Raw genomic sequence first — 27914 nt, 5'->3', positions numbered from 1 at the left:
AAGCGGACACGGAGCAATGGATCCAAACTACAAGAAAGAAGATTCCACCTCAACATTAGGAAGAACTTCCTGACAGTAAGAGCTGTTCGACAGTGGAATTTCCTGCCAAGGAGTGTGGTGGAGTCTCCTTCTTTGGAGGTCTTTAAGCAGAGGCTTGACAACCATATGTCAGGAGTGCTCTGATGGCGTTTCCTGCTTGGCAGGGGGTTGGACTCGATGGCCCTTGTGGTCTCTTCCAACTCTATGATTCTATGAGCTCTCTAGATGGCTGCAAGTTCTCCATCCTTGAACTAGGTCAGGGTTTCCCAAACTTGGGTCTCCCGGTGTTTGTTGGACTACAACTCCCATCATCCCTAGCTAGCAGGAGCCAGCGGTCAGGGGTGATGGGAACTGTAGTCCAAAAACAGCCAGAGACCCAAGTTTGGGAAGCCCTGAACTAGGTGGAGACCAAACCACAAGCACAGCTTGAATGTTCTCCTGAGTCCAATAGGTTCCTGAGGTGTGAAACCTGTGTTTAGACTCTGCCAGTTCAGGTTTGGAGGGCTCCCATAATGGAACGAGCTTCCATATAAATAGGCATACATCTGCATAGAGAAAGCTAGCATGCCATGGAGAAAGCTGACCTAGAACTCTTCCAGACATGAGTTGTCTGTGTGCAGGGATTTCTATTTTGGTATGGAGGATCTCTATCTTCACTCTGAAGCAATTCAACCCGGTCATTTTTTAACTACTGAAAACTAGGCTTCAGGGTGACCAGCTGTGGTAGCAGATGGCTTTCATGTGCCCTTTGTAGCTGGGTAGAAAAATTTGGAGGGTGCACCATAGCTGTGGATGTTGGTTCTGGGGCGGGTGAGGTGGAATCAAAACTTAGCATACGTTTGCTAAGACTCTGGAGCACTGCGTTTGTGTCAGAACTAGGATGCATTATTGTGATAAGATGCACAAGCCACTCTTTCGATGATACAGATTTAGCAGGAACGATAAGGTAGCTCCATCTAGATTTCTCCGCAATTTTCTGTTTTAGGATTAAATAATATGTGGGTTAAACCACAGAGCCTAGGACTTGCTGATCAGAATTCGGCGGTTCGAATCCCCGTGACGGGGTGAGCTCCCGTTGCTCGGTCCCAGCTCCTGCCAACCTAGCAGTTCGAAAGCACGTCAAAGTGCAAGTAGATAAATAGGTACCGCTCCAGTGGGAAGGTGAACGGCGTTTCCGTGTGCTGCTCTGGTTCGCCAGAAGCGGCTTAGTCATGCTGGCCACATGACCCAGAAGCTGTATGCTGGCTCCCTCGGCCAGTAAAGCGAGATGAGCGTCGCAACCCCAGAGTCGTCTGTGACTGGACCTAATGGTCAGGGGTCCCTTTACCTTTGCCTAATATGCATTAGGGGGGTGAGAGGAAGTTTTGACCAGTTGAAAACCACCAGTGAAGAAGTCTCTGCAGCTGGCATTGCCTTTCCACGGGGCTTCAGGATACAGCCTCTTCCTCTCTTTTCTGCACGCATTAAGATGCTTGGGGAGACATGCTACCCAAAGCAAGAGCCATACATCACAGGGGGCCACAGGTTCTTGCATCCTCCCTGCTGCGTCAAAAGTGACCCTCATCTTCCTCGCTCCCCATTGTTTTGTGGACCGGGGTACAAAAGTTCTGGGCTCCCTGATGGTAGCCCAGCCTCCTAACTGGCTCTGTTCTTGTGCCTTAAGCAGCAGCAGCCTGACAAAGATAAATTAAACCAGCCGCTAAAGCTTTTTCCAGCTTCAGGCGATGCTTCCTCGCCACCAGCATTTGATTTCCACGCACAAGGTGGCTGTTTACAGGCCCAGGGCTGCTTCAAAAAGTTGGCATCCCTCTGGCCTCTCCACACCTGTCTCCTTCCTCTTTCTCTAACCAGGGAACCACTTTTTCTTCCTCTCTTATCTTCCTAGTGAATGGGAGGAGGATCGGCGGCAAAGCAGGGATGACACGTTGGCAGCTGTTAGAGCCCCGCCAGGCACAGGGCACTATTAATAGAGACATACATATGAATGAGATCTCACCTCCTTCCCAGTGCAAATGAGCAGGCAAGGGGCAGGAAGAAGGCAAGGCGTCTGCTCCTCTGGCCACCTCCATTCGACTCAGTCGAAAGCCTGCACAGACGAGGGTTGCCGGAGGCAAGAGAGGGCCAGGGCTGCCCCGGCAGATGTGCAGGAGAGGGAGTTCCTGGAGCCCTGTGATGCTCGGCTCCCATGCCAATCCCCCCCCCCAAAGCTGCAGGGTCCCTCTTTCTCTCTGTCCCCCCTCTCGTGAATGCTTTGGTGATTTGCTTAGGGAGCCCCAACTCACAAGGTCTCTCTTGTGACCTTACCTAAGGTTAGTCCTGCCAGCAATGTCCCGACCACTGCAGAGAGCAGGCGAGAGAAGAGAACGGCTGGAAGAGATCTGGGGAGGACTAAGGATGTCAGCTGAGCAAGTGCGGCAGATACAGCAAAGAAACAACTGGTCAGATTTACCGTATTTTTCGCTCCATAATACGCACCAGACCACAAGACGCACCTAGTTTTTGGAGGAGGAAAACAATAAAAAAAATATTCTGAATCTCAGAAGCCAGAACAGCAAGAGGGATCGCTGCGCAGTGAAAGCAGAAATCCCTCTTGCGGTTCTGGCTTCTGGGATAGCTGTGCAGCCTGCATTTGCTCCATAAGATGCACACACACTTCCCCTTACTTTTTAGGAAGGAAAAAGTGAGTCTTATAGAGCAGAAAATACAGTATTTTGTTTTCAAAACCTGCGAGCAGATTCCCTGCTCCAGGTTGGGATTAAAGCGGGGGGGGGGGGGCAGAAGGCAGGGAAAGATGCTCTATTATATATATCCACCTCAGAGGGAAGGACACTCGTTCAACATTTTGCAGGCACGAGATCCGAGAGGCATTCCTCAGCATCCCCAGGTAGAGAGACTCCTTGCCTGAAACTCTGGCGTCCGTGCTGGCAGTGCTGAGCAAGATGCCCTGACTCTGTGTCTTCACAGTGAAGAGGGAGTTTCAGGATCAAAGGGCAAACATGGGTTGTGCCTGAGAGCCACCCCCAATTTCAACACTGTGACCCACCTCGGGCAGACGGAGACATCCAGTTCTCCACTCTAGTAAACTCCTTGTCTCTCTCTCTTTTTTGCCTGAACTCCTTTGCTCATCTGGTTGGGACACCAAAGAGGCTTAGATGGGGTTTAGGCTCTCTAAGTGCACTGCAGGGGGCAGAGGGGGGTCTGGGCGGAGGGGCTGCGCAAGAGCCGCTTAGGGGATGGGGACAACGGGAGGCCGGCGGTAGGAGGGATGGGGATTAGTAAACGGAGAGAAGGTTCCGTCTTTCCCCTTGCTCTCGGGAAGCAGGAGGGGGACTCAGGAAACGTCCTCCCCATAGCCTGTGGGGCAGGAAGGGACTCTGGTTCTCCCCGATCGCCTCGCAGGCCTCTTTTGCACCACAAGAGATCTTGGGCCTTCGCTCAGGCTAAGCCAGATGGTGCCCAGTTAACCCCCTTCTCCGCTTTAGACCTATTAGAGAGCAGATTAAGGGATGAGAGGCTGCTGCAGCTGACCGGGCTGGGAGGGGTCTGTGTACATGTGCGTGGAAGGAGGGGGGGGAGCCTCGCTTTGCTCTACGTCTTGGGCCCAGGCAGTCAGAGACAAAATCACCACCCCCACGCCGCTGCCGTCCACAGCAGGGGGGCCTTGGGAAAGATGCTCCAGAGGTGGCCACGGTCAGAGTGATGGAGGCAAGAGTTGGCAGTGGCTAGAACAAGGTGCCTGCTGCTGTTTTGAGCAGGCCTTTTGCAACTCCGTTTTAACAGCAGCCTGACCTGCAGAAATCAAGCCAGTGCAAATTCATTTCTCGTGGCGAGACAGCGGAGGGAAACTTGCATCTACAGGGGTACCTTGGGTTAAGAACTTACAGTATTTTTTGCTCTATAAGACTCGCTTTTTCCCTCCTAAAAAGTAAGGGGAAACGTGTGTGCGTCTTATGGAGCGAATGCAGGCTGTGCAGCTATCCCAGAAGCCAGAACAGCAAGAGGGATTGCTGCTTTCGCTGCGCAGCGATTCCTCTTGCTGTTCTGGCTTCTGAGATTCAGGATATTTTTTTTCTTGTTTTCCTCCTCCCCAAACTAGGTGCGTCTTGTGGTCTGGTGTGTCTTATAAAGCGAAAAATACGATAATTCCTTCTGGAGGTCTGAAGCACCACTTTAGCTAATGGGGCCTCCTGCTGCCGCTGTGCCGCTGCAGCATGATTTCTGTTCTCATCCTGAAGCAAAGTTCTTAACCCAAGGTACTATTTCTGGGTTAGCGGAGTCTGTAACCTGAAGCGTATGTAACCTGAAGCGTATGTAACCCAAGGTACCACCGTACTTCGCTTCCACATGCCCGACTGCTCTTGAAAGCCTGGAAGAAGGTCGTTTGAAAAACAAACAAAGCTGTGCCCCCGCCCCACACGCCGCGGCTGGGACAGAATGGTGATCTGGTCTTCTCCACATACCCTTGGGATTTATGGAGCACGCACAGACATCAGCCTGACCCTTCCACCCTCCCAACACCATCGCCACCAATTCCCCCAGCACCAACAGAGAGGCTGCCAGGAAAAACAATGAAGAAAATGGGGTTCTTTTTATTGCATACCTTATCTTTTTTATATAAAATCACATTTGCTCGTTCACTATTTACATCACGGCAGATGAGAGAGAGATCCGGTCGTGCGTGAGGGGAAAGCCCCTCTCTCTGTCTTTCTGTTGTCGCTTCCTTTAAAAAATACACACACGCAAGCAACGTCGTCCCCCCCACAAGCCTCCCCCACCCACCGCCGATTCATGCGCTTTTCATCACCAGTCCGTAAAAAGGAGTCGTAGGCACAAGTTTCCGCAAACTGCACCGTTTTGCTTGCACCATTAGTTAAGTGTAGAGAAGAGAAAATATTTGAGAGGAGCCGGCGCATAGGAGGAAGGGGCACCAAACCTCTTCCTCCGTTTCCCTCCCCCTTGCTCCTGCCCCATGGCTCCTGAGGGGCTGGGTTTCCCCCATCAGCCCTTAAAGCGAAGGTGAGGCCCCGTCCTCTGAAAGCGAGGAGGGTGTTTTGTTTTTGAAAGCACCCACTGAATATTGCATGGTTAACCTGGGAGGTATTGTGGTCAGGCCAGCTTTCTCCTTGCTGCGTTGGCGATGTCAGGCCCGCCGAGGCCCCGATCCCCACCCCAACCGAGCTGGACCGGGAGCGCTCAGACGTAGGCGGACTCGCTCGACTGCGTCCGTCCGAGCGTAGGCACTTGGGCCAGCGAGGAGAGGTCCTTCTTCCGCACCTCGCAGATGGATTTCCGCCTGGCCTGAACCCCTCGGATGGCGGTCTTGATCTTGCGCCAGCCGAGGTGGTTGAGCTCGGCCAGGTTGAGGAGGACGCAGATCCCGCTCACGGCAAACATGAAGACGAGGAAGACGGTCTTCTCCGTGGGCCGCGACACGTAGCACTCCACCTCCTTGACGCACGGGTAGCGGTCGCACTCGAAAATGGCCGGCACGTTGAAGCCGTACAAGAAGTACTGTCCCGCCAGGAAGCCAATCTCCAAGGCATTGCGGAAAACCACCTAAAGCAGCGGGAGGGAACAGGGTCAGGGGTTGGCAGAGAGCGGCCTCTACCTCCAGATGCTACTGAACTACAACTCCCAACATCCCTCACCCCTGGCTGCCCTGGCAGAGGACGATGGAGCCACAGGTTCCCTTTCATCTATATAGTGGTACCTCGGGTTAAGTACTTAATTTGTTCCAGAGGTCCGTTCTTAACCTGAAGCACCACTTTAGCTAATGGGGCCTCCTGCTGCTGCTGCCTCGCCGCTGCTGCACAATTTCTGTTCTCATCCTGAAGCAAAGTTTTTAACCTGAGGTAATATTTCTGGGTTAGCGGAGTCTGTAAGCTGAAGTGTATGTAACCCGAGGTACCACTGTAGGCCCTTTGTACAGTGGTACCTCGGGTTAAGTACTTAATTCGTTCCAGAGGTCCGTTCTTAACCTGAAACTGTTCTTAACCTGAAGCACCACTTTAGCTAATGGGGCCTCCTGCTGCCGCCGCCAGAGCCCGATTTCTGTTCTTATCCTGAAGCAAAGTTCTTAACCTGAAGCACTATTTCTGGGTTAGCGGAGTGTGTAACCTGAAGCATATGTAACCCGAGGTACCAGTGTAATTGCTCGATGCAAATCAGCAGGGGCCCGAAGTGGACAGAGTAAGGAACCTCCAAACTTGCCCTGTGGTAACTGTGCTGACCTTTCCTGCGATCTTAGCTTTCTGTTCTCCTCCAGGTCCTCTTGGGAGAGATCATCCTTGGGATCTATATGTGTTGAATCTTGAATTTTCCATACCAAGTGTCTTTCTTTGTGAGAGCAACAAGGCAAGGCTGGTCCCCCAGCAAGGACCTGCAAGGGCTTGGCTTTCAGCCGTGTGATAACTTTGCCTCATCAATCAGCAATATTGTTCCTCAATTGCTGCCAATTGCTGGCTTTTTACTTTTTTGCACTCATCTGCTGCCTGATGTTTGGTGGAAGGTGTTAGCTCCTTTGTTCAAACTACAGTGAATAAAGAGTGAGAGGCGGAACGAGGGAGGGAGAAAAAGCAAGTCAGGCAAGTTGGGTGGCTGCGAGCTGGAAGGGAGGTGACTAAGAAGCCTACACCAGAGAGCAGATCTTCCATGCTGCTTCCCCCAAAAGTTCAGGCAAACCCTAGTCTGAAGAGGATTAAGCCCAACAGCTTCATGCAAGAGGGGGGGGGAGCATTCAAGGGCACACCTCGGCCCCAATGAAATTTAGGAGGCCTGAACCGCATACAGGTGTCACCAGGTGGAATCAGTACGCCTAGGGTCCCAGGCTTGGTTGTGAACCGTCTGCTGGATGATGGGAGTTGTAGCCCAACAACAACTGGAGATCTGAGTTTGAGAAACAGAGCCCCAGAGGGCACTGAGCAGGGTTGGGGGCCCAGGGCCCTAAAATGGAAAAAGATGCCCTTTTAAGCCCAGCAGCAGAATTTGGATTTTCAGCTGGAGCTGACCTTGGTCCTGCAACATTCCTGTTTTCCGCTCCTGATTTTGACTTGGTCTTCTCCGCTGCCTGCTTTCAATATACCGTATTTTTTGCTCTATAAGACTCACTTTTTCCTTCCTAAAAAGTAAGGGGAAATGTGTGTGCGTCTTATGGAGCGAATGCAGGCTGCGCAGCTATCCCAGAAGCCAGAATAGCAAGAGGGATTGCTGCTTTCGCTGCGCAGCAATCCCTCTTGCTGTTCTGGCTTCTGAGATTCAGAATATTTTTTTCCTTGTTTTCCTCCTCCAAAAACTAGGGGTGTCTTATGGTCTGGTGCGTCTTATAGAGCGAAAAATACGGTATCTGCCTGGCTTTGTGTAGGGGGGGACCCTCTCCTCACACACCTGCCCCAAATCCAGAGGACGCCCCACCCAGATCCAGCCCCAAATCAATGTGGGGCGGGGCTAATTTTTACTTTAAAAACCAGAGTTTCTCAAACTTGGGGTGTCCTCCTGTTTTTGGACTACAGTTCCCATAATCCTTGACCTCTGGTCCTGACAGGAGGGAGCGATGCATCACCTTTCTTGCTCCCAGCAGGGAAGGCACTTGTGGGACGCAAATTATTATTATTATTATTATTATTATTATTATTATTATTATTTTATTAATTATTTATACTCCACCCTTCTGGCTGAGTTTCTCCAGCCACTCTTGTTAAAAACAATACAGCATTAAATATAAAAAACTTCCCTAAACAGGGCTGCCTTCAGATGTCTTTTAAAAATAGGGCAGCTGCTTATTTCCTTGACATCTGATGGGAGGGTGTTCCACAGGGCAGGTGCCACTACCAAGAAGGCCCTCTGCCTGGTTCCCTGTAACCTCACTCCTTGCAATGAGGGAACCGCCAGAAGGCCCTCGGCGCTGGACCTCAGTGAACGATGGGGGTGGAGATGCTCCTTCAGGTATACCGAGGCCGCTAAATGACAATCCCAGTTTGAAAAGCTGGTATCGCCGCACCAAGCTCATCAGTTTTGTTGAGTTGGTTAATTAGACTAAATCTAATTGGATTCTGAATAAATGGACAACTGACCGTTGCCGTTTTGAATTTCATTGTGTTATTGTGTTCCTTAGCGAGATGTCCACACCGCTGTCACGAATGGTGCTTTTTATAGGGCAGGAGGCATGGGAGATGAGGTTATGGAACCAAGCGGGTGGCAGGACACCCCTCCACAAAAAAAGCTTGGGGACCACTGCACTGGTATGTTCCCTGCTGGGCACCCCACCCCCTGGCAGCCCAACTCACAAAGATTTGAGGCTGCTTCCACTCAGTTGGGCTGCAGGCTGAATCCACACCCTGGCTGAATCCGCCTAAATCATGCGGTGTGAGTGCCTACTCTTAGCTCTATCCTTGCTGCTAACCAGACCCCCCACCCCACCCCAGAGAATCCGAACTGGTCATTGACAGGCCCCACCGGAGCCGGACAGCATGGGAGCTGTCTGGGGCTCTGGAAAGACACATGGAAGAAGTGTCCTGTGGTGCTTGGAGATGGTTGGATTTCTCCAGGTGGTTCTGGCAGAGCCTGAAGCCTCAGCGCCACTTCTGCCTGCTGCCAACGCTGCCTCCCTTCTACGCTTGTTCTCGCCCCGCGCGTCTATAAATAAAACAGATGGTCACCATGTTGCCGCCAGACCCTCGTGCCCTTTTCTCTCGCGTAGGCTGCTGGGAAGGAAGATCAGGACGACGCTTAGAGTCCGGGCTGCACATTCTCTGCGCTTAGGAAAAGCATCTGCATTCTGCAAATGCCGAAGTTTTCCTCTCTTCTTGTTCCTTTTGCATAAGGCTATATATATTTCTGCTGTTTCCAAGGAAGGGGGGGGGAACCCCTTTGTCCCCCAATCCCTGGCTCACCCTTGGACAATTAGAAATCCTGCTCGTCACGCCCAGTCAGATAGGCAGGGTATAAGTATTACAATTATTAAATTACTATTAAAGGTAAAGGGACCCCTGACCATTAGGTCCAGTCGTGGCCGACTCTGGGGTTGTGGCGCTCATCTCGCTTAATTGGCCGAGGGAGCCAGTGTACAGCTTCCGGGTCATGTGGCCAGCATGACTAAGTCGCTTCTGGCGAACCAGAGCAGCGCACGGAAATGCCGTTTACCTTCCCGCCGGAGTGGTACCTCTTTATCTACTTGCACTTTGACATGCTTTCGAACTGCTAGGTTGGCAGGAGCAGGGACCCAGCAACGGGAGCTCACCCCGTCACGGGGATTCGAACCACCGACCTTCTGATCGGCAAGTCCTAGGCTCTGTGGTTTAACCCACATCGCCACCCACGTCCCAAATTACTATTATCTTCCGCCTAAAGTTGGAGCCAGGCAGTTTGCCCACATGCCTCAAAGCCTGTCTTCTCATAGAATGGTAGAGCTGCTAGGAAAGACCAGGGTCATCTAGTCCCACCCCCTGCAATGCAGGAATCGCAGCTAAATAATCCCCAATGTATGGCCACCAGCCTCTGTTTAGAAACCTACACGAAGCTGAGTCCGCCACCTTCCGAGGGCGTCTGTTCCACTGTCAAACGGCTCTAACCATTAGACAGTTCTACCATCAGGAAGTACTTCTTCATGTGGAGCATAGTTAAACTATGGAACTCACTGCCACCAGAGGCAGCGATGGCCACCAACCCGGGTGGCTCCAAAAGAGGACCAGACAAATTAATGGAGGAGAGGGCTACCAGTGGCCCTCAGTTCTGTCCTCGCAGCCGGAGGCAGCAATGTCTCTGAACAGCTGGGGACCATGGGAGGGGATAGCTGCTGTTGCATCTGGCTGGCCACTGCAAGAACAGGACGTTGGACCAACAGGCCACAGTGTGATGGCCTGGGATTCGAACTCGGAGGCTGACCCTGAGGGATCCCAGCCTGCACAGGATTCCCCGCCTCCAGAACCAGCTGAGCCGGGGCTGGGGCCTGAGCCTGAAGGGTCCTCACCTGTGCTGGATCCTCAGGTGCAGGCACCAGCTGAGTCTGCTCTGGCTCCTGAGGTGATGGAGGACCCACTGCCTGCAGGTGCTCCACTCTCAGCCGCGTCAGGGGAAGGTGAGGTGGCCTCTGGGTCCAGTAACCCTCCAGCCTCTCCGGAGCTGCAGAGGCTCAGGGCAGAGAGGCGGGGGGAACTAAGTCCCTCCAGGAGGAGTGCTCGCCTCCAGGCCAGGAGAGGCGAGTCACCAGAGGATCGGGGCCGCCCTATGCCTCGGGGCAGATAAAAGCCAGCCAGCCCAGTCACAGGTTGCGGGAGCAACATTGTTGGTAGCCTGTTCCTGCCTGCACCCTGTCCTGCTCTTCTGCCAGAGTTCCTGACCCCACCCGACTCCCTTCCTTGGACCCAGCTACATCTTTGACGGACAGCCTCCATACCGCAGCATTGACATCAGACTGGACTCGGACCTCGCCTCTCAGTTAGCCCCGGGACCATCACACACAGCCTCCTCCGATGTCGTTCTGTCTGCCAGAATGTTCCAGTCTTTGCCAAGCAGGTGGGGGCCCTTGAACTACAATGCCCATGAGGCCCCATCAGCTCGGTGTTCCTCCAACGAGGGCGCCGGGTTGCTGAAAGCTGCGCTACAGCCACGCAACACCCGGCCGGGAGTGGGGGGGGGAATGAATGCACCTCAAAGCAGTGATCACAGAATCATAGCGTTGGAAGGGGCCCCGAAGATCATCCAGTCCAACCCCCTGCAACGCTGTCCCTTACGGGGATCGAACCTGCAACTTTGGAGTTATCGGCACCACGCTCTAACCAACTGAGCTACCCTGGTGGGTCGTGCCCAATGGATGACATCTAGAGCCAGCCTGAGGCAACCACTCTCCGGGCCTATGCACACCTTCAGGTGGATATTGTTTTAACACTGACGTTGGGGACCGTCTCTGCTATTGCACTAGACTGGCGCAGGGGGCATGGGATGGCACACAGAATTCTGCCTGCCAGCTAAGGGGATAGACGGCTGGGCGCATTTTGCCGGATTGTGCGAGGCTATGATGCAACAACCTAGAATAGCATTGGCCTCACTTGCCGCCGCACCACGCAACAGGCTCATGCACAGCCAGTGGCGTAGCATGGGGGTGCAGGGGGGGCCGGCCGCACCGGGCGCAACATCTGGGGGGGGGGGCGCGCTCGCACTCGCAGCTCTCTGAGTGCTAAAATCCACGGGTTAGGGGGCGCAAATTACTTGCCTTGCCCCGGGTGCTGACAACCCACGCTACGCCAGTGTGCACAGCTCCTCCCTGCAACCTCTCGGCCTTTTCACGAGCTGTTGAGCGAGTCTCCAGGGCCCCCCCAATCTTAGGGAGGGGCTGGGCATGCAGCAAGCAAAGGGGAGCCCTCTATCACCCCGACTGACCTGGATGATGTAGAAGCGGGAGATGCCCTCCTGTCGCTTGACCTTGGAGCTCTTGGGGGGCCGCATGGGGGCGCTGGGGATCTCCTTCACCTCCAGGCAGTCGGGTTCCTCCTTGGAGGAGCCGTCTGGGTTCTGCACCAGGATGCCGTTGACGTTCTTCACCTTCCTGCCGTCCTTCTCCAGCAGCGGGTAGAGGAAGGAGTAGCGGCGGTCCCTCTGCTTGGCCGACTGGTGCACGGAGTAGGTGATGAAGCAGAGGCTGGGCGTGCAGACCAGGATGATCTGGAAGACCCAGTAGCGGATGTGCGAGATGGGGAAGGCCTTGTCGTAGCAGGCCTGGTTGCACCCGGGCTGCAGGGTATTGCACATGAACATCGTCTGCTCGTCCTCGTAAACCGTCTCTCCCACGATGGCCACAATCAGGATGCGGAAGATCACCACCACTGTCAGCAGGATCCTGGCGGGACAGAAGGAAGGGAGAACAGAGGGAGATATGAAGGGAGACTGGGGATGGCCACTGTGACCACATAACACAGGTCCTAAAATACCGTATTTTTTGTTCTATAAGACGCACCAGACCACAAGACGCACCTAGTTTTTGGAGGAGGAAAACAAGAAAAAAAAAATCTGAATCTCAGAAGCCAGAACAGCAAGAGGGATCGCTGCACAGTGAAAGCAGCAATCCCTCTTGCTGTTCTGGCTTCTGGGATAGCTGCACAGCCTGCACTCGCTCCATAAGACGCACATGCATTTCCCCTTACTTTTTAGGAGGGAAAAAGTGAGTCTTATAGAGCAAAAAATACAGTATCTACGTCGGCTCCCAGTTTCCGAGCACAATTCAAAGGGTTGGTGCTGACCTTTAAAGCCCTAAAAGGTAAAGGTAAAGGGACCCCTGACTATTAGGTCCAGTCGTGGCCGACTCTGGGGTTGCGGCACTCATCTCGCTTCACTGGCCGAGGGAGCCGGCGTACAGCTTCCGGGTCATGTGGCCAGCATGACTAAGCCGCTTCTGGCGAACCAGAGCAGCACAAGGAAACACCGGTTACCTTCTTGTTGGAGTGGTACCGATCTATTGCACTTTGACGTGCTTTCGAACTGCTAGGTTGGCAGGAGCAGGGACTAAGCAACGGGAGCTCATCCCATCGCGGGGATTCGAACCGCCGACCTTCTGATCGGCAAGTCCTAGGCTCCGTGGTTTAACCTACAGCGCCACCTGCGTCCCTAAACAGCCTCAAAGGCCCAGTATAGCTGAAGGAGTGTCTCCACCCACATTATTCAGCCTGGACACTGGGGTCCAGCTCCAAGGGCCTTTTGGCAGTTCCCTCGCTGCGAGAAATCAAGCTACAGGGAACCAGGCAGAGGGCCTTCTCAGTAGTGGCGCCCGCCCTGTGGAACGCCCTCCCTTAAGATGTCAAGGAAATAAACAGCTATCTGACTTTTAGAAGACACACACACACACAAAATGCTGAAAGTGATCCTCTGGGATTGTAGTTGCATAAGTGCCACACAACTCAAGAATAAGGTCCTTCTCTCCAATACAGTCATACCTTGGATCCCAAACGCCTTGCGAGTCAAATGTTTTGGCTCCCGAATGCTGCAAACCCAGACGTGAGTGTTCCGGTTTGCGAACGTTATTTGGAACCTGAACGTCTGGCGGGGCTTCTGATTGGCTGCAGGTGGTTCCTGCAGCCAATTAGAAGCCACGCTTTGGTTTCTGAATGTTTTGGAAGTCGGACGGGCTTCCGGAATGGATTCCGTTTCACTTCCGAGGTACCACTGGATAGATAGATACAGATAGATAGGTAGTGGGAGCTATGGTTTAACCCTCACAGGACTGTAATTCCCAGCACCCTTTAACAAACTACATTTCTCAGGATTCTTTGGGGAAAGTCTTAAATTTATGGAACCAGGGAGTTGGGGGCTTCCTTAGAGCACCTCTTGGGAAACAGCTGAGATGCTGGATGAAAGCAGAAGGGCTTCCAAGAGCCCCATTCTACTGCATGTTAAGAGGAATCACCAGTGTGGTGCAGTGGTTAAGAGCGGTGGACTTGTAATCTGGTGAACCGAGTTCGCGTCTCCACTCCTCCACATGCAGCTGCTGGGTGACCTTGGGCTAGTCACACTTCTCTGAAGTCTCTCAGCCTCACTCACCTCACAGAGTGTTTGTTGTGGGGGAGGAAGGGAAAGGAGAATGTTAGCCGCTTTGAGACTCCTTCGGGTAGTGATAAAGCGGGATATCAAATCCAAACTCCTCCTCTTCTTCCTCCGCAAATGAATTCAGATTTCATTGCATGGGCAGGGAAAGCTGAAAGCAACATTGCGGGTGCAGTCTGATACCTACCGTATTTTTTGCTCTATAAGACTCACTTTTTTCCCTCCTAAAAAGTAAGGGGAAATGTGTGTGCGTCCTATGGAGCGAATGCAGGCTGCGCAGCTATCCCAGAAGCCGGAACAGCAAGAGGGATTGCTGCTTTCACTGCACAGCGATCCCTCTTGCTGTACTGGCTTCTGAGATTCAGAATATTTTTTTCCTTGTTTTCCTCCTCAAAAACTAGGTGCGTCTTGTGGTCTGGTGCGTCTCATAGAGCAAAAAATACGGTATTTACCTGAGAGCCAGTGGGGCTTAACTTTTGAGTGGACGTATATAGGACTGCACTGCCAGGTATGCAGGCAGTAGAGACAGTTTGAGAGAGTATATACCTAGGACAGCTTCAAGGGCACGAGGGAGACTTGGGTTTCTGCAGCGACGCAAAATCTAGCAAGTGAGTCAATTTGCGCACTTCAGAGGAGGGGAGGAGGGGGAGAAGAGAAGTTGCTTTTCGCCAACTCCGCAGTTCCCATCAGAGCTGCAATATCGAGGAGGGGGAGAAGGGAGGGTGAAATTAAACCTAAGGACAGGACGCAGAGTTTTTTGCCAGTAGCACTGGTAAGGAAGATGAATGAGAAAACGCTGGCGTTTGGCACAAAGAATGATTGGAGAGCAAAAGCAAAATGCAGAGGGAGATTGCATTCTGAGAGGGTAGAAAGGTGGATCAGAGACTATTTGGGCAGCTGGATTTTGTGGCTTGCAGACAGGCAGGAGCAGAGCAAAGCTCACAGTCCAGACCGCCTGTCCAGATGATCGTAAGAATAGTAGAATTGGAAGAGATGTTGTTGTTGTTGTTTAGTCGTTTAGTCGTGTCCGACTCTTCGTGACCCCCTGGACCAGAACACACCAGGCACTCCCGTCTTCCACTGCCTCCCCCAGTTTGGTCAAACTCATGCTGGTAGCTTCGAGAACACTGTCCAACCATCTCGTCCGCTGTCGTCCCCTTCTCCTTGTGCCCTCCATCTTTCCCAACATCAGGGTCTTTTCCAGGGAGTCTTCTCTTCTCATGAGGTGGCCAAAGTCTTGGAGCCTCAGCTTCAGGATCTGTCCTTCCAGTGAGCACTCAGGGATGATTTCCTTAAGAATGGATTTTCTTGCAGTCCATGGGACTCTCAAGAGTCTCCTCCAGCACCAGAATTCAAAAGCATCCATTCTTCGGTGATCAGCCTTCGTGATGGTCCAGCTCTCACTTCCATTCATCACTACTGGGGAAACCATGGCTTTAACTATACGGACCTTTGTTGTGCAAAGCATATGAAGGGAGGTCCCTGCCCCAAGGAGCTTGCAATTTAGAATGCAACACAGGATGATTCCCCCCCCCGAAAGGAAATTCTGACTAAACATCAGGAAAAACTTTCTGACAGTAAGAGATGTTCGACTGTGGAACGGTCTCCCTTGGGAGGTTTGGACTCTGCTTGGAGGTTTTTAAGCAGAGGTTGGGTGGCCATCTGCCATGGATGCTTTAGCTGAGATTCCTGCATTTCAGGGGGTTGGACTGGATGACCCTCGGGGTCCCTTTCAACTCTACAATTCTATGATTCACAGGTTCGTACCCTTTTCCAAAGAGTACTCCCTTGGATCTTGCGGTTCCACTGCTAGGCAAAGCTAAGTTGCTGCAACATTGGCATCAGGATGAAGGTGCAGTTACGTCCATGGAAAAGTTTGCCTTCTCCCATTTACAAAGATAATATAAAATACGCAGATAAAATGTGACAACACGGATTTCATCCATTCGTTCAAAGATTTGTCCTACTGGGTTTCAGGGTGGTGTAGGATCCATCTGTATCGTTGCTCGGGGAGAGAGCGGCTGCTTTGGATGCAGAAGGGCCCAGGTTCATTCTCCAGATAGGGGAAGACTCTGGCCTAAAAGCCTGGAGAGCAACTGCCAGTCAGTGTAGACAGTATTGAGATAGATGGGCCCAGTGGCCTGACTCAGTCTAAGGCAGCTTTCAGTGTTCCGATGTAATGCAGTCAAGCACAATGATTAAAAATAAGACTAAGCCTTGGACCATTTAAACTGCCTGGACGAACCGTGCAATTGTAGGCAAGTCTCTTTTGGGAGACTTTTAGGAGGGACGCAGGTGGCGCTGTGGGTAAAAGCCTCAGCGCCTAGGGCTTGCCGATCGAAAGGTCGGCGGTTCGAATCCCCGCGGCGGGGTGCGCTCCCGTTGCTCGGTCCCAGCGCCTGCCAACCTAGCAGTTCGAAAGCACTCTCAGGTGCAAGTAGATAAATAGGGACCGCTTATTAGCGGGAAGGTAAACGGCGTTTCCGTGGGCGGCTCTGGCTCGCCAGAGCAGCGATGTCACGCTAGCCACGTGACCCAGAAGTGTCTTCGGACAGCGCTGGCCCCCGGCCTCTTGAGTGAGATGGGCGCACAACCCTAGAGTCTGTCAAGACTGGCCCGTACGGGCAGGGGTACCTTTACCTTTACCTTTACCTCTTTTGGGAGGCCTTTGTATTCCATGAAGCTGCATGCACAAGAACAGCACTGTTCCTGTCTGATATTTACATCCGAGAAAGGGTTCCGGCCCAGAAGCTATTTCCTGGGCCAGCATGCCTCTGAGCACATGCAAAGTGTCTCTGTCTCAAGACCGGGTAGTTCTACCAATTCTTGTCCATTTACCAAAGCCAGCAGTATGACTTAAAGGCAGGATGGAGGTCTGATCTCTCTCCTCCTTTCAGAAATGGTGCACCCCTGCTTCTAAGGTTTAAGCCTTGGGTAATTTGTGTCTCCTCTAAGAAGGGGGAGGGGGATATTCATAGGCTAGGAATGGAAACGGCAGGGGGGGCACAAATGTCGAGGCGCATAGTCTAGGCTGGCAAAGTCCAAACACATCTCGGTAGGCTGCGTTTAAGGACACAGAATTCCGTGTTTGTTTCCCTTTTCCACCTATGTACTCCTACTTCTAGTTTTCATTTCGCACTGGGAATTTGTTGCGTGGGCTGGATCCTGCGCGTGTGTCTGACTCCTGGCTCTTGTGTGCTAACAATATGTAGTTTTGTTTGAAAGACCTCTTAGTCTGAACTGAGGAAGGAAAGGGAAAAAACTCAGTTTTGGGCATACCCAACCACATCTCTTTTTTTGGGGGGGGGGTCATTTAGCCTTCTCAGCTTGCTTGTCTTATAAAGGCAACGTCTGGCAGGAGTAGCAGTTTGCTAAAATGCCCCCCTACACACACACACACACACACACAGAGCACACCAAGAGAGAATGAGTTTGATGGGCCAGGGTTCCCACAGATAACCATTACTGTATTTTTTGCTCTATAAGACTCACTTTTCCCCTCCTAAAAAGTAAGGGGGAATGTGTGTGCGTCTTATGGAGTGAATGCAGGCTGTGCAGCTATCCCAGAAGCCAGAACAGCAAGAGGGATTGCTGCTTTCGCTGCGCAGCGATCCCTCTTGCTGTTCTGGCTTCTGAGATTCAGAATAATTTTTTTCTTGTTTTCCTCCTCCAAAGACTAGGTGTGTCTTATGATCCGGTGCGTCTTATAGAGCGAAAAATACGGTATATTGTTTTCCCACCAACCTGGCACCCTCCAGATCTTTTGGACTACAAATCCCATCAGCCCCAGCTGGTGCCAGAAGCTGTAGTCCAAAATATCTGGATGGTACCAGGTCCACGAGGGCGGCTAAAATTATCAAAAAGCAAACCTTGGTCAAGCCCCGCTCACATGGTGCTGATAGCGCCAAGGTCACAGGTTTGATCCCCTAAGGGACAGCTGCATATTCCTGCATTGCAGGGAGAGTTGTGCTAGATGATCCTTCCGGGCAGTGGCGTAGCGTGGGTTGTCAGCACCCGGGGCAAGGCAAGTAATTTGCACCCCCTAACCCGTGGATTTGCGCCCCCTAACCCTAACCCCCAGATGTTGCACCCAGTGCGGCCGGCCCCCCCTGCACCCCCCACACTACGCCACTGCTTCCGGGTCCCTTCAGACTGTGTGATGCTATGATTCATCACTCACAACAAAAATATTTGCAAAGGAAGCTGCTGAGCGACAACGTACTAAAAAAGTTCAAATGGATTTGTTTGAGAGGTAAGGTTTTCTTTTCCACTAGCGTTGAACGAGCTCAGCAAAGGTAGAAAGACGGCCTTGTCGCCACTGACCGCTGTTGCGAACAAAGGCTCATTCGACTTGTGTTTATTTGGGCTTTGCACAGAAAGGTCACAGGCAGGACCTCTCGTATTTAGCGGCCTTCTGACCCGGCCATTGACATTTCTTCCCCTTCTCCTCCATATAGGTATTATAGACCACTTTTTCAGAAAGATGGGTTTGCAGGCACCACTTCAAGATGGGAAGAGGCTGGGTAATGCAGGCAGTTAGGAGGAAGGCTTCATTCCACAGGGAAAGAGCAGAAGATGTGAAGGGACAAAAAGTGGCAGGACATCAAATCTTGGGGTATGCGAGGAATGAAGAGAGCACATAGGAGAGCAAAAGGAAGACAAGAACATTTAAAGCCCAAAGACACCAAAAGCAGAAGTTTAAACTGTATAGGTGGTTGAAGGGACATTCTCTGGGACGTCCCAGTGGCCTCTTCTGCATCATCTTGGGTTGGTTGCCCTTGGAGACAGGATGCCGAGATGGATGGACCACTTATCTGAGCCAGTCTCCTGGGTGCTGAAGAAAGGATGCGTTGCCCTTTCTTCTTTCACCTCCCTGTTTATGCTTCATCTCAGCACTCCCCACCCCCGCACACCTCCTAATTCCTGTTAATTACATCCTCCATCCACCCACACAGTCCCCACTGCCCACCTGCCTGGCTCGCCCTTCCCCACCTCTCCTTATTTACTTATTTCTATTGCATTTATATCCCCCACCTTTTTCCTCCAAGGAGCTCAGGGTGGCCTCCATCCTATTTAATCCCCACAACAACCCTGTGAGGTGGGATAGGCTGAGAGGCAGCGACGGGCCCCCAAGGGCACACCCAGCGAGCTCGGTGCGAGTGGGGATTCGAACCCTGGTCTCCCAGGTCCAAGTCCAGCACTCTAACCACAACACCACGCTGGCTCTCGGTGTGTAGCCTTTGCTTACAAAGACACTTGAGTGGGCTGAGCTGCTGTCCATGCTGCCCTCCACAAACCATGGGCTGCCTCTCTTGTGAGATGCTATTAGTTCTGGTGGCACTGCTGCCGCCCCCAATAAGAAGGGAGAGAAAGAGTGATGGAGAGAGGGTCAAAGAAGACAGCACTGGAGACACAGTGGCTTCATGAGGCCACCCCAAATATCCCTTAAAACACAGGGGGGCAACCTTTAGCCCTCCAGCCCCACCTAGCAGGGGTGACAGGGGCGGCGGCGTGTAGTCCTGCAGGATCTGGCAGACCCCTGGAGTTTTTGGAAGAAGGCGATTATCAGCCTGCCAGAAACCTGTGGTCTCTCTATTCTTTCACACACACTTTCTTTCCATTTTTCTTTCAGTCCCCATTTACAGAGTCTGTGTATTGTTTGGTTTCTCAAAAGATAAACCCGTCTGAGGGGTAGCCCTCTGGTGAAGCAACCTAGAGGTGGCTGGGAAGCGGGTTCATTGCAGCTGCTTCGCTGCGGGTCACAAACACTCTGCACATGCCCATTTACCTTTTGCCTGCCTTTCTGTCCGTCCCCACGGACACCTCTGTGGGTCTGTAGTTCCAGTCACACCTGCCTCTCCCACCCCTCTTTCTGCTGCATCTTATAGATTGCAGTCTTATAGATTGCAGTCTCCTTGGAGCAGGGACCTGTCTGGGCACCCTGTACAATACCCACAGGTGTGATGCTGTGCCACATTATGTCTCGGGCAGTGCCATGTCTCAGGTCCAGCCGCCCTTGGTTCAAGTTGAAAGAACCCACCTGCCCATAATTTTCCTCCCTGGTGGGAAGGGATAAGGCTTCCAGATCTGGCAAACCCCATTCCCATCTGTAGGAACTTCCCCTCTTCTGCTCTGCCAAGCACTAGACAAAGCCAGGCTGCCAAGCTGATATATTTTACCCTGGTTACTCCACCAGCCTTTCCTAACTCTGCAAGCCACTCTGGTAACAATTTTAACAATCTTCCAGACGGCTGGCTGGGTGATTCTGTTTTAGATCGTCTGTTTGGCATAAGCTTTCCAATACAGAGGGGAAGAATGCACCTCTGGAAAAGGGCTGTAGCTCAAGGGTTGGACGCCTGTTTGGCATGCAGGAGGTCGTAGGTTCAATCCCCCGGCATCTCCGTGCGTGAAACCCTGGAGAGCCGCTGCCAAAGTGTGTAGGCAATATTGAACTAGATGGACCCGACTCGGTGCATAGCTCTTTCTGACTTTAATACACATACGGCCCACCCGGCAGCTGAGAGAAGCAACTGTTAAGTCTGGGGGAAGCCTGTGCGAAGCCTTTCGGGCGCTGCAGGGCTCTTCAGCGACCCGGCGGTGGGGAATCCCTGCGCCACTTGCCCCCGGGAGGACCGCAGCGCTGGAAGGGAAGGGGACCCGGCGGCGAGGAAGCGCAGAGAGCATCCTTCCGGCTCCGGCAAGCCGCACCAGCTCTCCGGATTCTCCTTGCAGAAGGGGGAACCTGACGCGGCGCTTCTACCCTCCGCGTAAAAACGCACCAGCCGGACTCTCGCCAAGCCAAAGACTCCTGAAAGGGTCTTCCCAGACATGATCCCTTCCTCGGAGAAAAGGTCCCGGGGACGGCAGGCCCAACTGGGCACCCAGGGAGGCGAAGCAGCAGCAGCAGCTGTGGTTCAACCCCTGCAGCTTCCGTCTTTGCCCCGAGGCCCCTACAATGGCCAGCCGCCCCTGCCGGACATGCCCCCCGCCTTGGCTGTGCAGAAGCCCCTCCGAGACCCTCCCTCTGGGACTCAGGCGCCCGCGCTCCCAGCCCTAACCGAGCCACCTTCCCAACTTTACGCGCGGGGCAGATCCTGCCGGGTCGTCCGTTCTTCCCTGCGCTCGCTCGCTCGCTCTCCTTGCCCCGCCGGTCTCGCCAAGCGGCTAGTCCTCTTGGCGGCTCGCCCTCTCTCTCTCTCACCTGCCTATCATGGTGGAATGCTGTTGCACCGCAGCCTCCAGCAGCCTTTCCAAAATGGTCCACTCTCCCATCGCTCCGGGCTGCACGGGTCTCCCCGCATCCGAGGGCTCCGCCGAGGGATGGTCGCCGCCGCTGCCGCCCGCCTAGTCCGCCGAGTCCTGCCCGCGATCGCCCTGCTCACAGCCGGCCCGCCGCCGTCGCCATCAGCTGCGCGCAGCGGCGCCCCGCCTGGCGCAGGAGGAGCGGGCTGCGGGGGCATCCGGAGCAGCAGGGCGACGAGGAGGACGCGGAGAGCAAGAGGAGGAAGAGGCCGCCGTCGCCACCGTCTCCCCCGGTGCCCTGCTGCTGCTCATGCTGCCACCGGGGACCGGGGACCGGGGGAGCCTCTCTCGCTCGCTCTCCGCGGCGCGCCGCGCTCGGCTCCGTCTCCTGGCGCCACCTGGGCGCGCGTGTCAAGGGCGGAGAGGCGGATTAAGCGCCGGGCGGGCGGGCGGGCGCGCGGGAGGGAGGGAGGGAGGCAAGCAGGGACGAGGGCGCGCGGAGGGGAGGGAGGGAGGGGTGGTGGGTGGTGCGCGCCCCGCCACTACCAGGGAGGAGGAAGAAAGTGCCCACCGCCAGGGCTGCGCAAGCAGCAAGTCCCTGGTGAGGTCGGAGCAGGAAGAGGACACTGCGGGGAGGCGACGCCTGGATCTTGCAGCCCCGGCTCCGGGAAGACCACGCCGGACGCGGGCGGACGCTGGGGTGGCCCGGCGCCAAGCTGCCGCTCCAGGGGGTCCTGGGAAGGGCGAGCTGGTTAGGGGGGTGGGGGTGTCTCTTGCAGGCTGCTGGGGAGGGACCTCGTGGGTGGAAGGCGATTTGCAGAGGGGGGAGCGGGAGGTGGCTCCTCCGGCCGCAGCCTGGGCTCCCCAGCCGGGGAGCAAGAGAATCGTGAATATTGCGAATCTAGTAAGTAAGGACGGCTCTCTCTCACGAGCTGGATATGCGCGCACGCAGGCGATAGGGTAACCGTATCCAACTTGTGCGTTGGTTACGCACGGTGTAATTTCGAATTTCTCACTGTTCCTACTGCTATTGCAACTCCAAGGCCCGTGGAGGGGGGCGGGGAGGGGGGCAACTGCCCTCACGAATGAACCACGGCTGTGTTTTTGTGGTTGCAACCCGCCCTGGGGGCCCCATTGTGAAGGGCAGGTAATAAACTGGAAGCATAATAATGACCAGCCTCCGTTTTAAAAAGAGAGAAAGTTTGCTGTAGCTCAGATGCGAGGCGAAAGGTCCGGGCGCTGGGAACTCCCTCCCTCCGCCCCACTTTAAATATTTTACTTCGCGCGCACCCCACCCCACCCCCAAGCCTATTTCTGCGGGTGTCCACTACTACACTATTATGATTAGTGTAGGAATGTTGTGGCGTGCATGCAACGGCACGCGCTGCGATTGCTGCGAGCGCGCGCCCACACGTGCACGCACACCTTGCAGTGTTTCCGCTGCATTCGTTGCTGCAGTCTGTTAACACACACAAACGCCAGGGAGATGGACAGACGGAGAGCTCACAGGGTTCTTGCCGGGTGGTTAAGGAAGCGCGTCCCTCCCACCGCCCAGATGACGGGGAGTTGCAGGATTTCTGCACCGGGGGAGGCGGAAGGCACACACACACACGTGTTGCAGTATTGAGAGGGCGAGAGAATTGCGGTGTGTCCGAGACACTGCTGTTGCAAGGTCTCCCTCCAGCCCACCACCACTCCACTCTGTCCACACAGACACCAGGGATTTCGCTTTTGGCCACTCCATGAAACCAGCGTCCCCGCGGCTCCAGGACTCGATCCTGTCCCGATCGCGGTGCGTGGCTTAGTTACAGGAGAGGAGAAAGGGGGTTCTGCAACCACCGTTTTCTCCGTCTCTGTGTGTGCAAGAAACCCCTCCTCTTCTGCCCATTGTGCCAAGGTCCAGCGTCCCTCCTCTGCAGCTACTCATTCTCCTTCCCTTTTATTTTTTTATATTTTGTTAGATTTGTTTAGCGGCCTTTATCCAAAGATGACAGCTGGGATAGCTCAGTCAGTAGAGTAGGAGACTCTGCATCTCAGAGTCCTGGGTTCAAGAGTCCTGGGTTCAAGGTCTTTTCCAACTCTGCGATTCTGTGATCACAGGGCCGTTCGCAACATAAAATATTGCCTCCCCTGGATCTGATCCTGGCCCGGAGGCTGTTGCAATGGGCCAAGCCTGGCATTCTCCAGGGTTTGATTTGAGCTGCACTCTAGGACCAGTTTTCTGTGCCCAGGACATCCACCTCTCATGTCAAATCCGGGGTGCCAGAGATTGGTCACACTTTGGCGTGACCAAGCTCCCCCGAGCTTGGCAGGATAGGGAGCAGGCAGGCAGGAACTGGCTTCTTCCTCAAGGCCTGGGGTCTCTCCAGAGGAAGGAGGTTTTTGCTGAGCTCCCACCCCCAAGGTGTCACCAGAGAAAGAGCCATTAATGAATGGTTCCCATTTACTACTCTTGCTGTGAAGGCAAAACCTGTCTTCCGTCCCTGAGATTCTGCCGCAGATTCTTCACTGGCAAGGATCTCTTGCGTAGCAAGGGAAGAGGAACGTGCAAAGTTATTTTGTACTTTGTACATGCTCCGAAAGCACATAAATACATTGCAACGACTGCCAGACAGGTGGCTTCTAAAGGGAAAGGTACCCCTGACCATTAGGTCCAGTCGCGGCTCCGGGAAGACTCGGGTTTCACGCTCATCTTGCTCTATAGGCCGAGGGAGCCGGCGTTTGTCCACAGACAGCTTCCGGGTCAAGTGGCTAGCATGACTAAGCCGCTTCTGGTGAACCAGAGCAACGCACGGAAACGCCGTTTACCTTCCCGCCGGAGCGGTACCTATTTATCTACTTGCACTTTGACGTGCTTTCGAACTGCTAGGTGGGCAGGAGGTGGGAATGAGCAACGGGAGCTCACCCGTCACAGGGATTCGAACTGCCGACCTTCCGGTCGGCAAGTGCTAGGCTCTGTGGTTTAGACCACAGCACCACCTGCGTCCCATGTAGGTGGCTCCTAGTGTAATCCAATTATTGTTCTTCCATCGGAAGCTGCAAGTGGAATTGGAATTGATTTTCCACAATCTGAGGAGCATTAAACTTTTTCTGCACATGTAACAGCCCTGGAAATATCTGAAGGTGGCTGTCATAGCTCCTCTCAGTCTCCTCTTTTCCAGGCTAAACATACTCAACTTCCTCAACTGTTCCCGATAAGATTCTTCTAGCAATAAAAGGTAAAGGTAAAGGTACCCCTGCCCGTACGGGCCAGTCTTGACAGACTCTAGGGTTGTGCACCCATCTCACTCAAGAGGCCGGGGGCCAGCACTGTCCGGAGACACTTCCGGGTCACGTGGCCAGCGTGACATCGCTGCTCTGGCGAGCCAGAGCTGCACACGGAAACGCCGTTTACCTTCCTGCTAGTAAGCGGTCCCTATTTATCTACTTGCACCCGGGGGTGCTTTCGAACTGCTAGGTTGGCAGGCGCTGGGACCGAACAACGGGAGCGCACCCCGCCGCAGGGATTCGAACCGCCGACCTTTCGATCGGCAAGCCCTAGGCACTGAGGCTTTAACCCACAGCACCACCCGCGTCCCTCTTCTAGCAATAGTACTGCTCTATTCTGCCTTGGTCAGACCACACTTGGAGTACTGTTCTGGGTACCACAATTTAAAAAGGATGTTGACAAGCTAGAAGGTGGGCAGAGGAGGGCGACCAAGATGATCAAGGGTCTGGAAACCAAGCCTGATGAGGAACAGTTGAAGGACTTGAGTGTGTTTGGAAAAGAGGAGACTGAAAGGAGATAAGATAGCCATCTCCAAATATCTAAAGGGCTGTCACATGGTAGAAGGAGCAAGATTCTTTTCTCCTGCTCTGGAGGGTAGGAGTCGAACTAATGAATTCAAGTTACAAAAAAGGAGATCTTGCAAACGACCACAACTTTATATGGCGATTATGACTTTTTCAGACAACCTTCAGCCCAAACATGCATTTGGGAACCCACTTTTTAATTTTGCACAAATTTAAATTTGTGTTGGGGCCTTCCTGCAGTTGTTGGGCTCCCTCAGCTGCAGGCAGCCTGGCCAGTGGTGAAGGATGATGGGAGTTGTAGTCCAACAACATCTGGAGGGCAGGTGCCAAGAATGCAGTCTTTTTGGCTGGGCAAGAACCATACCCACAGCTCCACCCGGTGGCATAATGGAGAATTGCACATATCCTCATTAGGAGCAGAAGTTTCCTGCAAGTTGCATTCCTGGCTCAGCTGTTTTGGGCTTTCAGTTGTGTGCCAAGTTTCTTACCGTCCCACTGACAAATCTTTGCAGCGGCAGGAAAAACCACTGCATTAAATCACTCTGATTGTCCATGTCTGGAGATTTTCTGCCAATAAATTTTCTGTGTGTGGGTTGTTGTTTTTTCCCCAGAGTCTGTTGGGCAACAGCTAACACCGAATCTCTTTCAGTTATAGGTGGCTGAAAACTGACAAGACTTTGTTTGACACAAGTTTTGAATGCAAAGGCTCGGCCCCTGAACATGTGAAACAGCAGGGTGTCTTTGGGCATGTGCAGAGTGCATTTCTCCCAGCGCTAAGCAGCTACAGGTGGAACGCAGGTACCGTATTTTTCACTCTATAAGACTCACTTTTTCCCTCCTAAAAAGTAAGGGGAAATGTGTGTGCGTCTTATGGAGCGAATGCAGGTTGCGCAGCTGTCCCAGAAGCCAGAACAGCAAGAGGGATTGCTGCTTTCGCTGCACAGCAATCCCTCTTGCTGTTCTGGCTTCTGAGATTCAGAATATTTTTTTTCTTGTTTTCCTCCTCCAAAAATTAGGTGCGTCTTGTGGTCTGGTGCGTCTTATAGAGTGAAAAATACGGTACTTCCTGGTGAGGAACAGGTTAATGAAAGAAATATAGGCAGCTTGAGTGAGTGAGTCAAGGCTCATGCTACAGGAAAGCCTTCCCCACCCCCACCAACACAGTCATCTAGGTCACTATCATTTTGTGGGTGGGGGAATGTCAGCAGAGTTTTGAAAATGAAACAAAGTCCTCTATAAATGTATATAACATGGGTAGCCTCAGATGCGGAGACATTGCCATCATTCTACAGGCTGAAAAACGCTCAGCTGTGAATGCTTGCAAGACGTTAGACATGCACTGTATACAGTGGTACCTCGGGTTAAGTACTTAATTCGTTCCGGAGGTCCGTTCTTAACCTGAAACTGTTCTTAACCTGAAGCACCACTTTAGCTAATGGGGCCTCCTGCTGCCACCGCGCCGCCGGAGCACGATTTCTGTTCTTATCCTGAAGCAAAGTTCTTAACCTGAAGCACTATTTCTAGGTTAGCGGAGTGTGTAACTTGAAGCGAATGTAACCTGAAGCGTATGTAACCCGAGGTACCACTGTACTAGTTGAGATTTACCAAAGGGATCCTCGCTAAGCTGCAAAGTTTGTAATGTGTGTGGATGTGGATGGAACTGAAGGGTTGTTCCATTATCCTTTGGATGGGGCAAATTCAACCCGTAGAATTGTACAGTTGGAAGGGACCACGAGGGTCATCTAGTCCAACCCCCTGCAATGCAGGGATCTTTCGAACCCACAACCCCGAGATTAAGCGTCTCGTGCTCTACCGACTGAGAAGGTCCCCTTCATTGACAACGCTTAGGGAATCGCAGTGAAGATAGCTCTGGGGCAGCCTCGCTTCCTTAACCTGGGACCCTCCCCATTTTCTCAATTAAAACTCCCATCAGCCCCAGCCAGAGTAACAGCAAAGTATCTGCAGGGCACCAGTTTGAGGAAGGTTGCCTGGCGGGGAGGGGGGTCATTTTCACAAGGAATGTCAAGAAAGCGTTTGCCAGTATGCGGGTGGCACTGTGGGTTAAACTACAGAGCCTAGCGCTTGCCGATCAGAAGGTCGGCGGTTCGAATCCCCGCGACGGGGTGAGCTCCCGTTGCTCGGTCCCTGCTCCTGCTAACCTAGCAGTTCGAAAGCACGTCAAAGTGCAAGTAGATAAATAGGTACCGCTCCGGCGGGAAGGTAAACGGCGTTTCCGTGCGCTGCTCTGGTTCGCCAGAAGCGGCTTAGTCATGCTGGCCACATGACCCGGAAGCTGTACGCCGGCTCTCTCGGCCAATAAAGCGAGATGAGCGCCGCAACCCCAGAGTCGGCCATGACTGGACCTAATAGTCAGGGGTCCTTTACCTTTACTGACGTTACAGAACAGAAAACAGCTAAGATTGCCAACTTTGTTACGTACCCTGCTCCTTTGCCTTTCGCTGCAGCCTGATTTGCGCAACTTAAGCCATTTAAGCCTTCTGCCCGGCTCCTGCATTTTCACTTTATATCCAGAAAGGCTTCACCTGCTAAATTTGTGCATGAAAGGCTGCCGCTGTTAAAATCAGAGGAGGAGGAGGGGGGCCAGGAAAAAAGTTGGCAGGCCTAACGGCAGAAGAGAAAGCCAACTTTTAAATTAAAGTTTGCAATCCAGCCAATGTCGGGTTTTGGGTGTTTGAGTTTCAAGCGCAGTGTGTGCAAACACTGGTTGAAAACAACTTCCAGACTGGGTGTCAATCTCACCCCAAAAGTTCCTGCCAGGCCTGTAAAGGTCTGGGTTGATTCCTGTCAATCTTGGGTGCTCCCTACATTTAAAGCCTACCTTGCTTCCCTCCCATATTCCTGGGAACTGTAGTTCTGTGGGGTGGGGTAAACTAAAGTTCCCGCGATTATTTGGGGAGGCCGTGTGTCTGCAGAATCACAAGACCAGAGCTGGTCCCTAGAGCTGGATCCGTGCAATCTGTGATCCTCAAACCAAGCTGAATGCCACTCCCTGAGATCACCCCAAGGATCATGGGTAGGCAAACTAAGGCCTGGGGGCCGGATCCGGTCCAATCACCTTCTAAATCCGGTCTGGAAATCAGTGTGTAGAATGTGCCCTTTTATTTAAAATGCTTTCTGGGTTATTTGTGGGGCCTGCCTGGTTTTTTTACATGAGTAGAATGTGTGCTTTTATTTAAAATGCACCTCTGGGTTCTTTGTGGGGCATAGGAATTCATTCATTTTTCCTCCTTAAAAAAATATTGTCCAACCCCACCAGAAGGTCTGAGGGACAGTGGACCGGCCCCCTGCTGAAA

At 53.0% G+C, this 27914-nt stretch overlaps 1 protein-coding gene across 2 annotated transcripts; it reads right to left on the bottom strand.

Moving 5' to 3' along the window:
- Nucleotides 1–4608: 4608 nt before the first annotated feature.
- Nucleotides 4609–21221, bottom strand: LOC310684580 (gap junction delta-2 protein-like). Of its 2 annotated transcripts, none has more exons than XM_083455932.1 (3): nucleotides 20768–21221; nucleotides 11413–11869; nucleotides 4609–5595 (listed from the first exon to the last, which is right to left on the bottom strand). In XM_083455932.1, the coding sequence occupies exons 1-3, from the start codon at nucleotides 20836–20838 to the stop codon at nucleotides 5233–5235; spliced, it is 891 nt and encodes a 296-aa protein (XP_083312058.1). In that variant the 5' UTR covers nucleotides 20839–21221; the 3' UTR covers nucleotides 4609–5232. The 2 variants fall into 2 exon arrangements, with proteins under 2 accessions (XP_083312058.1, XP_083312059.1); XM_083455933.1 differs by having other exon boundaries at nucleotides 20772–21209.
- Between the last annotated feature and the right edge of the window lie 6693 nt (nucleotides 21222–27914).

This window comes from Podarcis tiliguerta (genome assembly GCF_965153285.1).
Source record: "Podarcis tiliguerta genome assembly, chromosome: 8".
NCBI classification, from domain to species: Eukaryota; Metazoa; Chordata; class Lepidosauria; order Squamata; family Lacertidae; genus Podarcis; species Podarcis tiliguerta.
The sequence above is the reverse complement of the archived record's forward strand: the minus strand, read 5'-3'. Positions and strand labels throughout refer to the sequence as shown.